This window comes from Paramisgurnus dabryanus, chromosome 4 (genome assembly GCF_030506205.2).
Source record: "Paramisgurnus dabryanus chromosome 4, PD_genome_1.1, whole genome shotgun sequence".
NCBI classification, from domain to species: domain Eukaryota; kingdom Metazoa; phylum Chordata; class Actinopteri; order Cypriniformes; family Cobitidae; genus Paramisgurnus; species Paramisgurnus dabryanus.
The window spans coordinates 50,940,329-50,954,314 of NC_133340.1; the positions used below are offsets into that span (position 1 = coordinate 50,940,329).

General features: G+C 39.8%; 1 protein-coding gene across 1 annotated transcript in view; it reads left to right on the forward strand.

The window, feature by feature from the left end:
• The window catches only part of chmp2bb (charged multivesicular body protein 2Bb), a 39,935-nt gene extending 26,981 nt beyond the window's left edge, over nt 1-12,954 (forward strand). The window contains exon 6 of the mRNA XM_065254906.1: nt 12,008-12,954. Within this exon, the coding sequence (XP_065110978.1) occupies nt 12,008-12,121 (114 nt within the window). The 3' untranslated portion in view covers nt 12,122-12,954. The remainder of the gene's footprint in view (nt 1-12,007) is intronic.
• Nucleotides 12,955-13,986: the final 1,032 nt, after the last annotated feature.

Genomic DNA, 13,986 nt, shown 5'->3' on the forward strand with positions numbered 1-13,986 from the left:
TACTTTCAGTTTTTGTAATGAAAAGTATCCGGACCTCTTTGTCATGTGCTTAGGGCTGTTCCGAATACCATTTTTTGAGCTTCGAAGCTCTAGGGCCCTATGTTCAGCGCAAAAAGGAGGCGTGTTCCGGCGCAAACCATCCCTGATGCTATTTTCCAGTTTCAAAAAACAATTGCGCCACTGACCAAAAAAAACTAGCCTAAAGTCTGTGGCGCGTTGCGCGTTGTTCATTATGCTATTTTAAGGGCGCATGATTGACCATAATGTATAGCGTGCACAACGCGCGCACACTTTGCTTTTCTAATCTACACAGATGCAACAGTTATTTTTGCAAATTATAAATTGTTACAATAAAAAATATTAACACATGAGATAAGGGAAATCATTGTGGTGAGCATTTTGGTGATAGTTTTTATTTATTGTGGCTGCGTTAAAAAATTCTCATGCAAATAACGATTAAAATATTTTCATAAGTTTGTTGTGTGGCTGTATAACGTTTATTTTATGTAAATAATAATTAAAATGTTTTCATAAGAAACCTTAATGTATATGAACTTGATTTGTAAGAGTACTTTGGGGTTGGACCTTGCTTGCGTTTCTTGGGTCCGATTTCAAAGCCCCCAAATCCTTTCAGCGGTGAGGTGACGCAGCGATGTCCTCTGTTGGCGTCAGGTCCTGAGGCAGATCCACCTCCCGTTACACAGCGTGCCCGATTTATGCTGGCAAGCTTGGGATTCCCCCGTCTCCTGACATCATTGTAGTGCTTGGCGCAATGATGGGGATGCCAGCTGATGAGACTGTGGCTATTTCCTCTCACGCCTGTTTAACCTACGCTGATTTGGGCGGGTTTTTCCTATTCCCATACAAAACAACTTCTCTGTCTTTGACTGCTCTTACAAGAACGGGGGTCTCCTCGGCTGTGAACCGCTCCTGGCGTACACTGGGTAAATCCGTCATAATAATAGCAACCCGCCGTGGAACTTGCGCCCTTGCGTTTAAAGGGAATGTTGGATAGCGTTCTGATTGGTTTATTTGAAGTTACGCCCAAACCACACCTATGAATAATGAACCTGCTTCAGACCAACCCCTTATTGATTTGCGCCCGGCGCAAGAGTTATTTCTCACGCTGGGAAAATAGCAACAGCGCCCAAGATCCGCCCACAAACTCACTTGCGCTTTGCGCTTCGTACTTGCGTTTCAGATCGTTAAAATAGGGCCCCTAGTGTAAATCAAATCGAATATTCAAAGCTTCGGAAGGAGGGGCTGAACATATTTTTCCTCTTTAATAAAGGCAGGAATCTGTGTGTGCGTGTGTGTGTCTACAGCTTTATTATGTGGCAGATGTGTTGCTGCGGACCCAAGGGAGTGCAGTGCCTTTTTTCGTGCAATATGAACATGTGACACGTTTAGAATGAATAAACTTTAAATAAACTACAGAACAGCGCAAGCCGGAAACAGCGTGCCTCACGCATCCTGTGAGAACAGCATTAGCGAAACAAAACACAAGAGCAATACTTTTAAAGGGATCGTTCACTCAAAAATAAAAATTCTGTTATCATTTACTCACTCTCATGTTGTTACAAACCCGCATACATTTCTTTGTTCTAATGCACACAAAGGAATATATTTTAAGAAATGTTTGTAACCAAACTGTTCGTGAACCCCATTCACTTCCATGGTAGGAAAAAAGAATACAATGGAAGTAAATGGGGTCCACGAACAGTTTGGTTACAAACATTTCTTAAAATATATTCCTTTGTGTTCATCAGAACAAAGAAATGTATACAGGTTTGTAACAACATGAGAGTGAATAAATGATGACAGAATTTTCACTTTGGGGTGAACTATCCCTTTAATAAGGTAACGTTAACCTAACATTTTTCTAACAAACAAACACTCCCGTATCAGAAATTAGCAGCACAGTAATTACAGACAATGTAAAGGGTAGGCCATTTAAATAACACAACGAAAATACAATAACAAACTGTAATAAAACGGTAGCATACTTTCAAAATCAAGTTTATTTACTAACACTTACACCAGGGCTATTCAAATCTTACCCTGGAGGGTCGGAGCACTGCATAGTTTAGCTCCAACCCTGATCAAACACACCTGAGCAAGCTAATCAAGGTCTTCATGATCACTAGACAATCACAGGTGGGTAAGTTTGATTAGGGTTGGACCTAAACTATGCAGTGCTCCGGCCCTCCAGGGTAAGATTTGAATAGCCCTGACTTACACCATCCAATATGTTTTTTTTTTCATTAGTAAAACAATAAAGAAGATATTTTGCAGAAACCCCAGTGCTCTGTCATGCAAGTCCACCGATCCAATCTCAAAACTGAAAATCGAATGTCAACCCACTGAACGAATATTCGAATAATCTAATATTTTGGTCCAGCCCTACATGTGCTAAATCGTAATATTGGAGCTCCATTGATGATAGCTTTTCATAGTGGTTGTGCATGTGCTTAAATCAGAGTCAATCTACTTAGAGTTAATTGATCTACTCGTTTCAGCTGTTCTGTAACCAGGGGTGTAATTTTTTCTTTACAGAATCCCAATCGTGTCCCCCCACTTTTCAAAGTCGTTTGTTTTGATTTTTTTAAACCGCACATTGTCATCGCCATGGAAAATGTTTCAATTTTTAAATGTTTCAATTTTATTGGTGTGTGTAATAGCAAGTATGTTATACACTCAGTGACAACAGTATGTCTAAAATCTTATTGTGAGATAAAGAGCATCACAGTTTGATTTCAAGCATTAATTACAGTGCATTGAAAATGCGCTGTACTGTTCTTACTGGGCTTTTTATTAGTGGTGCTTGCATTTATGCAAAGCATCACTATTATTATTGCTCATACTTATTAGTGGTGCTTGCATTTATTAGGGCTGGAACGACGCGTCGACGTAGTCGATTACGTCGATTACGTAATTACGTCGATTTGCCGGAAATGCGTCGATGCGTCGCACTGTTTACATTTTGAAATGAAGGCGGCTTCAGCTCCGACCGGGTGATGCAAGTGTTATACCAAACAGACAGAACGCGATCAAAAGTGTGGGAATACTTTAAGCAGAGACCAAATAAAACACATACTGTGTAAAACTGAAATGGCATACCACAGCAGCGCAACACCTGTGTATGATCATCTTAAAAGAAGAAAACCTGGAGCTCTCCGACCTCAAAATGACGAGACGTCAGCGTAAGAATTTGAACTATTACAGTAAGTTTTTATACTTACTCTATAAACAATAGAATTTATACATATTGTGCTTAATACAGCTGCGTTTACATCTTCGTTTAATACGAGCTGCGAGACGCCTGACAGACGTGACATTGCATCGCTTCTGGGCAGTATGTTGAAACAGTAAATAAAGAGCAGGACATGTTTTTATATTAAGAAGTTATGAAATAATAAGTTACTGTCACATTGAGAACTGATAGGCATGTGCCCGCGTGCACTGAAAGCCAGCTGGCAGTGCGGAGTTCCCAATGAACGTCTTTTTTGCGAATATGTGCGCAGATATTACAGAAGCTCGTCTTGTAAGGTATTCCTGACATGCGTTTATTTAAAGTAACAGCGGCGTAAACGCTGTTTATAAAATATTAGAAGATCATACTAACTGAACTTGTTTTTTACCCGGAACTTAAGAAAAGTTAAATATTAAAGTTAAATGAGAATGCAGTACTACTAATAGTAATAATATTAACTAGGGCTGGAACGACGCGTCGACGTAGTCGATTACGTCGATTACGTAATTACGTCGATTTGCCGGAAATGCGTCGATGCGTCGCATTGTTTACGTTTTCAAATGAAGGCGGCTTCAGCTCCGACCGGATAATACAAGTGTTATACCAAACAGCCAGAACGTGATCAGAAGTGTGGGAATACTTTAAGCAGAGACCAAATAAAACACATACTGTGTAAAACTGAAATGGCATACCACAGCAGCGCAACATCTGTGCATGATCATCTTAAAAGAAAACAACCTGGAGCTCTCCGACCTCAGAATGACGCGACGGCAGCGTAAGTATTTGAATTTTTACAGTAAGTTTTTATACAACAATAGAATCAATGCAGGCATATATGGTGCTTAATACAGCTGTGTTTACATCTTAGTTTAATACGAGTTGCGAGACGCCTGACAGACACGACATTGCATCGCGTCTGGGCAGTATGTTGAAACAGTAAATAAAGAGCGGGACAAGTTTAACTTTTTATATTAAGAAGTTATGAAATAATAAGTTACTGTGTTACACTGAGATAGGCATGTGCCCGCGTGCACTGAAAGCCAGCTGGCAGCGCGGAGTTCCCATAGCTTATTTTTTTGCTATGTGCGCAGATATTATAAAAGCTCGTCTGGTTAGGTATTCCTGACATGCGTTTATTTAAAGTAACAGCAGCGTAAACGCCGTTTATAAAATATTAGAAGATCATGCTAACTAAATTTGTATTTACCCGAGACTTAAGAAAAGTTAAATGTTAAAGTTGATGCTAAATGAGAATGCAGTAACGTTACTACTGATAGTAATAATATTAACAGTAATAATATAATGGTTACATTTTATAATAAGGGTTCATGAATCACAATGAACTTATTTTTACTTCAGTCTGAACTAATGCTGAGTAAATGCATGTACTAATCATAAACGAAGTGAAGAGTCATCATTAAGTACAACATGACATGTTTTTTAGTTAATGTATTAATAAACAATGATTTCATGTGAGTCATTTTGTAGTTAATGATGACTCTTCATTAGTTTATGATTAGCACTAGGGCTGGAACAATAAAGAGCAGGACATGTTTTTATATTAATAAGGAGTTATTATTCAGTTTGATTTATTTTTATTTTACTTCTTTAATATTAATATATTTTATTTGTTTAAGGTGAATAATGCCCCTTTTGCACTGTTTATGTTAGGCTGAATTAATGTTGGACTTGTTTTTATGTGATTTGTTATATTTTCCTTGGCACTGGCACTGTTTGTGTATTTGTTTAATTGAGAAAATGCTTCAATAAAATGTTGGCATTAATAGCAGATGTTACATTTATTATTTGTAAAAAAAAATCTTTATTTAGACTATTCGAATAATCGAAAAAATAATCAATAGACTAATCGGTTGAAAAAATAGTCGAAATTTGCAGCTCTAGCATTTATGCAAGGCATCACTATTACTATTGCTCATACTTATTAGTGGTGCTTGCATTTATGCAAGGCATCACTATTATTATTCCCCATACTTATTATTATTATTCTTCTTTTTCTGGACACGCTAATGCATCCAATCAGTCTCTCAGGATCCTTACATAGGTATTAAGCCACGCCCCTAGCAACCACTTTTGAGCACCCTAGCAACATAAAATTCAAACAGTTATATCTCAGCATCAGAACATCGTAGAGACACGGGGGTTGGACCGTTTGACTCGTGACTCAGAGTGTAATCATTATGGGATGCCATTTTTTCCCTAGCAACCAAATACAGTACCCTAGCAACAGAGTAAACAAAGCCTTATATCTCCGCATCAGAACATCGTAGAGACACGGGGGTTGGACCGTTTGACTCGTGACTCAGAGTTTAATCATTATGGGATCCCATTTTTTTCCCTAGCAACCAAATACAGTACCCTAGCAACAGAGTAAACAAAGCCTTATATCTCCGCACCAGAACATCGTAGAGACACGGGGGTTGGACCGTTTGACTCGTGACTCAGAGTGTAATCATTATGGGATGCCATTTTTTCCCCTAGCAACCAAATACAGTACCCTAGCAACAGAGTAAACAAAGCCTTATATCTCCGCATCAGAACATCCTAGAGACACGGGGGTTGGACCATTTTACTTGTGACTCGGCATGTAATCACTAGTGGGTGCCAATTTTTTCCCTAGCAACCAAATACAGTACCCTAGCAACAGAGTAAACAAAGCCTTATATCTCCACATCAGAACATCGTACAGACACGGGGGTTGGACCGTTTGACTCGTGACTCAGAGTGTAATCATTATGGGATGCCAATTTTTTCCCTAGCAACCAAATACAGTACCCTAGCAACAGAGTAAACAAAGCCTTATATCTCCGCATCAGAACATCGTAGAGACACAGGGGTTGGACCGTTTGACTCCTGACTTAGAGTGTAATCATTATGGGATGCCAATTTTTTCCCTAGCAACCAAATACAGTACCCTAGCAACAGAGTAAACAAAGCCTTATATCTCCGCATCAGAACATCGTAGAGACACGGGGGTTGGACCGTTTGACTCGTGAATCAGAGTGTAATCACTAGTGGATGCCAATTTTTTCCCTAGCAACCAAATACAGTACCCTAGCAACAGAGTAAACAAAGCCTTATATCTCCACATCAGAACATCGTACAGACACGGGGGTTGGACCGTTTGACTCGTGACTCAGAGTGTAATCATTATGGGATGCCAATTTTTTCCCTAGCAACCAAATACAGTACCCTAGCAACAGAGTAAACAAAGCCTTATATCTCCGCATCAGAACATCGTAGAGACACGGGGGTTGGACCGTTTAACTCGTGACTCTGAGTGTAATCACTAGTGGATGCCAAATTTTTCCATAGCAACCAAATACAGTACCCTAGCAACCGCATAAACAAAGCCTTATATCTCTGCATCAAAACCTCATAGAGACACGGGGGTTGGAACGTTTTACTTTTGGGTTGGAGTATAATCATATATTGTCCCGAGAATTTTGCCACGGCAAGCACCACTTCACATTTTCTTCAGGAAATGTACCTATCTAGTTATTATTATTATTATTTTTATATCTGGACAAAATTTCGGCGCGTAACTCGTCCTGCACGGTTTGTCGTAGACACATGAATGAGGGCTCAAATTGACCGGTTTATTGAGGAGAGGTGTGCTATGACTTTTATAAGCGATCGGTTGCAGGATTTCCGAAAGGGGGGCGAAAAACCACCCCAAAAATCCCATTGACTTAACATTGGGCCCAACTTTGACGGGTCATAGCTCCGCTCGAGGATTTTGTAGAAACATGTGGGTTCTAACATTTGAAGAGGGTAGAAGCCCTGTAAGAACATACATCACATTGGGGTGTTAGTTGTACCCTTGGGGTATAAGAGGCACCCGAAATTTCCCATTGACTTATAATGGGGCAGGAAACATGCCCATATAAGGGAATAAAAAAGTTCCAGATGGAATATCTTCGCTTTACAATGTCGTAGAGACATGGGGGTGGGCTCATTTTACTCAGACATCCAATCAATTTATCAGGATAGTCCCAGAGCTATTAAGCCACGCCCCTAGCAACCACTTTTAAGCACCCTAGCAACATAAAATTCAAACAGTTATATCTAGGCATCAGAACATCGTAGAGACACGGGGGTTGGACCGTTTGACTCGTGACTCGGAGTGTAATCATTATGGGATGACAATTTTTTCCCTAGCAACCAAATACAGTACCCTAGCAACAGAGTAAACAAAGCCTTATATCTCCGCATCAGAACATCGTAGAGACACGGGGGTTGGACCGTTTGACTCGTGACTCAGAGTGTAATCATTATGGGATGCCAATTTTTCCCTAGCAACCAAATACAGTACCCTAGCAACAGAGTAAACAAAGCCTTATATCTCCGCATCAGAACATCGTAGAGACACGGGGGTTGGACCGTTTGACTAGTGACTCAGAGTGTAATCATTATGGGGTGCCAATTTTTTCCGTAGCAACCAAATACAGTACCCTAGCAACAGAGTAAACAAAGCCTTATATCTCCGCATCAGGACATCGTAGAGACACGGGGGTTGGACCGTTTGACTTGTGACTCGGAGTGTAATCATTATGGGATGCCAATTTTTTCCCTAGCAACCAAATACAGTACCCTAGCAACAGAGTAAACAAAGCCTTATATCTCCGCATCAGAACATCGTAGAGACACGGTGGTTGGACCGTTTGACTCGTGACTCAAGAGTGTAATCATTATGTAATGCCATTTTTTCCCTAGCAACCAAATACAGTACCCTAGCAACAGAGTAAACAAAGCCTTGTATCTCCGCATCAGAACATCGTAGAGACACGGGGGTTGGACCGTTTGACTTGTGACTCGGAGTGTAATCACTATGGGATGCCAATTTTTCCCTAGCAACCAAATACAGTACCCTCGCAACAGAGTAAACAAAGCCTTATATCTCCGCATCAGAACATCGTAGAGACACGGGGGTTGGACCGTTTGACTTGTGACTCCGAGTGTAATCATTATGGGATGCCAATTTTTTCCCTAGCAACCAAATACAGTACCCTAGCAACAGAGTAAACAAAGCCTTATATCTCCGCATCAGAACATCGTAGAGACACGGTGGTTGGACCGTTTGACTCGTGACTCGGGGTGTAATCATTATGGGATGCCATTTTTTCCCCTAGCAACCAAATACAGTACCCTAGCAACAGAGTAAACAAAGCCTTATATCTCTGCATCAGAACATCGTAGAGACACGGGGGTTGGACCGTTTGACTCGTGACTCAGAGTGTAATCATTATGTAATGCCATTTTTTCCCTAGCAACCAAATACAGTACCCTAGCAACAGAGTAAACAAAGCCTTATATCTCCGCATCAGAACATCGTACAGACACGGGGGTTGGACCGTTTGACTCGTGACTCAGAGTGTAATCACTATGGGATGCCATTTTTTCCCTAGCAACCAAATACAGTACCCTAGCAACAGCGTAAACAAAGCCTTATATCTCCGTATCAGAACATTGTAGAGACATGGGGTTTGGACCGTTTGACTCGTGACCCGGAGTGTAATCACTATTGGAAGTCAAATTTTTCCCTAGCAACCAAATACAGTACCCTAGCAACCGAATAAACAAAGCCTTATATCTCCGCATCAGAACATCGTAGAGAGACGGGGTTTGGATCGTTTTACTCGTGACTGGAAGTATGATCATATACTGTCCCCAGAAATTTGCCACGGCAAGCACCACTTCACATTTTCTTCAGGAAATGTACCTATCTAGTTATTATTATTCTTCCAACCAAATTTCCGCAATTAATACGGCTCGAACCGCTTAACTTAGAAACTTCATTCAAACTCTCAAACGTGCGGACTATTCGGGAATAGTGTGCTATGACTTTTATAAGCGATCGGGGGTACGGTCTTCGCCCCAGGGGCGAAAAAGCAGCCGAAAAATCCCATTGACTTAACATGGAGACAAACTTTGACGAGTCGTAGCTCAGACCTAGAATTTCACAGAAACTTGTGACTTGCCACATTTGAAGAGGCTGGCAGGCTCTGTAAGAACATACCTCACAATGGGGTGTAAGTTGTACCCCTGGGGTGTAAGAGGCTTCCAAATGTCCCCATAGACTTATAATGGGGCAGGAATCATGCCCATATAAGGAAATAAAAACGTCCCAGATGGGATATCTTTGCAGCGCTGTGTCGTAGAGACATGGGGGTGGGCTCATTTTACTCAGGCATCCAATCAGTCCCTTAGGATCCTTATTGAGCTATTAAGCCACGCCCCTAGCAACCATTTTGGGCACCCTAGCAACATTTCCCATAGACTGCCATTATAAAATGCCCAGATGGATATCTTTGCAGCACAGTGTCACAGAGACATGGGGGTGGGCTCATTTTACTCAGGCATCCAATCTGTCTCTCGCCATCCTTATTGAGGTATTATGCCACGCCCCTAGCAACCAAATATGAGCAGCCTAGCAACATAATAAACAAAGCCTTATATCTCTGGATCCGAACATCATAGAGACATGGGGGTTGGGTCTTTGGGTAATATTAGCTTCATGCTAGCTTCATGCTAAGTCATACTAGCTTCATGCTAGTTTCATGCTAGCTTTATGCTAATTTCATAATAAATCTTGCTAACTTGATGCTAAATCATGCTAACTTCATGTTAAATCTTGTTAGCTTCACGCTAAATCATGCTAGCTTCATGCTAATCATGCTAGCATCATCTTAATCATGCTAGCATCATGTTAATTTCATGCTAAATTCATGCTAACTTCATGGTAATCATGCTAACATCATGCTAGCTTCATGCTAATCATGCTAACATCATGCTAACTTCATGCTAATCATGCTAACATCATGTTAATCATACAAGCTTCATGCAAATCATGCTAGCATCATGCTAGCTTCGTGCTAATCATGCTATCATCATGCTAGCTTCGTGCTAATCATGCTAGCATCATGCTAGCTTCGTGCTTATCATGCTAGCATCATGCTAGCTTCGTGCTAATCATGCTAGCATCATGCTAGCTTCGTGCTAATCATGCTAACATCATGTTAATCATACAAGCTTCATGCTAATCATGCTAGCATCATGCTAGCTTCGTGCTTATCATGTTAGCATCATGCTAGCTTCGTGCTAATCATGCTAGCATCATGCTAGCTTCGTGCTTATCATGCTAGCATCATGCTAGCTTCGTGCTTATCATGCTAGCATCATGCTAGCTTCGTGCTAATCATGCTAACATCATGTTAATCATACAAGCTTCATGCTAATCATGCTAGCATCATGCTAGCTTCGTGCTTATCATGCTAGCATCATGCTAGCTTCGTGCTAATCATGCTAGCTTCGTGCTAATCATGCTAACATCATGTTAATCATACAAGCTTCATGCTAATCATGCTAGCATCATGCTAGCTTCATGCTTATCATGCTAGCATCATGCTAGCTTCGTGCTAATCATGCTAGCTTCATGCTAGCTTCGTGCTAATCATGCTAGCTTTATGCTAGCTTTGTGCTAATCATGCTAGCATCATGCTAGCTTCATGCTAATCATGCTAGCTTCGTGCTAATCATGCTAGCTTCATGCTACCTTCGTGTTAATCATGCTAGCATCATGCTAATCATGCTAGCTTCATGCTAATCATGCTAGCTTCATGATAAATCATGTTAACTTCATGGTAAATCATGTTAACTCATGCTAGCTTCATATTTCATCATGATAACTTTTTTAAATCATGCTAGCTTCACACTAAAACATGTCAACAGCCAGGTAAACTACTAGACTAAGTTTCTTTTACATTTCTGTCAATCAACTTTTTTGCATTTTCATGCACTGGTAATTCCTTGGGAATTGCATTTCTAGTTTCTACTATGATTTCAATTGCTGACATGACATTACTCAGTCAATATTAACTCTTTCCCCGCCATTGACGAGATATCTCGTCAATTAAGAGAAAACGCTTCCCCGCCAATGACGAGATATTCCGTCTTTCCGCAATACCGCTATTATCCACCAGGTGGCGCCCTTCCGCAACTTTTTAAAACCGGAAGTATTGCCCTATGGCAAGCTGCTGCATGTCCGTGTCTGTTTTAAAGATCGCTCTGAATCGGATCTCTATGAAAAGTCCGTCATAAAAATTGAATTATTTCTGCTTTTTGCTCAAAATATGGTGTTTTTGCAAAAACCTACCCATATTCAAAAGCTGATTGCAAAAGAACCACTTAAGGTAGGATGAAACGGTTTTTTTTGTTTGAAAGCAGAGGGTCTGTTCTTTCATTTGGTATATTGTATGTTTATATATTTAAAGAAGAACATTTTCTGGAAGGAATTAAACTTTAGTGAAAATCATGAAAAACGCTGGCGCTGGCTGGCAACTTTTTTAAAAAACGCTGGCGGTGAAAGAGTTAAACATATCAAGTTTATATTTTCAGAATGTTCTTAACATTATTTTGCAATTTTTGTGATTTTATGTAGCAAACAGTAATCCACAAATAAATCTTATAAATAATTTAGTAGAATTTGTCGTTATAATTAACTTCATTATTTCCTGTATTTTGTATCACCCATATTTTCCCCATTTTGGTCCTCCCCACTTCTTAAACCAAAGTTACAGAGTAACCAAAGTTACAGAGTTTTCCCATCTCAGAGTAAGTCAACTCAGAGTTCAAGTTTTAACTCAAAGTTGTTTGAACCTCCTTACTGAAATGGGCCCCACAGCTGTCCTTTACATTATATTTTGATCCATCATGGGTTCCTTGTTTTCTTTCCAGATGGCTCGTGCCCCTGCAGCTAACCAAAGGAAACCATCTGCCTCCACATCCAAAGCAGATGAGATATCAGATGAGGATATTGAGAGACAGCTCAAAGCTCTTGGAGTGGACTAATACTGATTCACACATACAAACACCTGGTTATTACCTGGAAACAGCAGGGGAATCACACACACACACACACACACACACACACACGCGCACGCACGCACGCACACACGCAGACAAACAGACAGTCCAATATCTTACATTCAGAGTCATGTACCTGCCTACTCTGGGATAAAGTGCCACAGATGGCAAATGCAATTGTTTTGTTTTTTTATTTATTTATGACAATCGAAGATGACTCATATCATTTACATGCACAGAATAATCAGATAACTTTCAAAAATTTTGTGCGTTTACATGCAAATCAAAAAACTGCTATGCAGACAACTGTGTTTACATGGGACTTGTAGATATGTCAGGTTTCTCGTAGGCAATGACGTCACGGCCTACAGTGCATAATAGTCATTCAAAAAGCATATCTGTCTTAAGCTATACTGTTGTATCTTCTAGTGTCTGCAGAACGAGAAATGTAACATGAGACTTATCTGCCAACTGTCCAGAAGAGACTTTCATGTGTTACTTTGTGCTTACTTCTGTGTGTGATGTTTATCTTTCACACGCGGAGACATGCGTACATGAACAAAACTGTGAGAAAGCCGGTTAAGGTGTTTGCATGCCACGCGAAATCGGGGAAATGAGCAAAAAACTACCCCTGCCGATCTTTTTTTGCTTGCGCCGTTTATGGGCTTTCCCTGATAAAAGAAAACAGTTTTGAAAAGACTGTGCATGTTACACACCCATTGTTGATTGGGACTTTTTTCATAAGAACCATGGTTTTATCTGAAAATGTTTGTTTTATTTCTTTTAGAAAGACAAAAATAAAAAGGTATTTTTGGGGACTTGGTGTAAATGATAATGTCTTTATCTACACTGTTGTACTGCAACTTCAGTCAACAACAGAGAAAATCATCCTACTCGTATTGTTGTAAACAAGTTTGATAGAAGAATTCTACCTCTCCAAACATACACTACACAGGGCTGTCTCTCTGGTCCTGTCACGTTTTGTCTAGTCTTTATTCAACTCCCCCACATATTTCGATACATGACCAGACACCTTGTGTGTGTCACACCTTTTGCTTCCCACATTTGCCCTGTTTGTGATTTGTAAATTATTAAATTTGTCTTGTAGGCAATTTCTTTGCCTGGATATTTTAAGTGTGCATAATTTATTCAGTCGATCTTCAGGGCAATGCCATATGCAAAGATCTGTTTGAGATTTCTTTTTACTTATGTTATGTCTGAAGACGAACACTTTCCCTTAAAGGTATAGCGGAGGATTTTCTCGAATTTTAGAAAAGAACCGCCTTATCCACATTTAAAAAAAATGCAATTGCACAACACTCCTGATTGACAACTAGGAGGACCAATAGTGTTGATGATCCACCCGGAAATAGAAAATCCTCCGCAATACCTTTAATTCTCATGTGCCTGAAGTTAAAGGTCCCATTCTTTCTGTGTTTTGTAGCTTTAATTGTGTTTACAGTGCGCAATATACAGAGGTGTAAAGTACTTGAGTAATTTTACTTGATTACTGCACTTAAGTATTATTTTTGGGGATTTTTACTTGAGTACAATTAAAAATCAATACTTTTACTTTTTAAGAAATTGATTTTACTCCTTACAATTTTATTTACAGTACTTATTTTTTAGAGATCAAATCATTCTATTTTCCCTTGCTCTTACCAAAACAATTGAATTGTGCTGATGGCCAGTTTAACTTAAATTTTGATGTTGAAGATTTTTTTGCTTCTTTGAAACCGTCAACACATGAAGTGTGTTTTAGGGCTGAAACGATTACTCATAAAAATGCTCATTTTCTCAATGAATGAATTTTAGCTATATTACGGTGAAATCCCGGCACATCCCAAAGC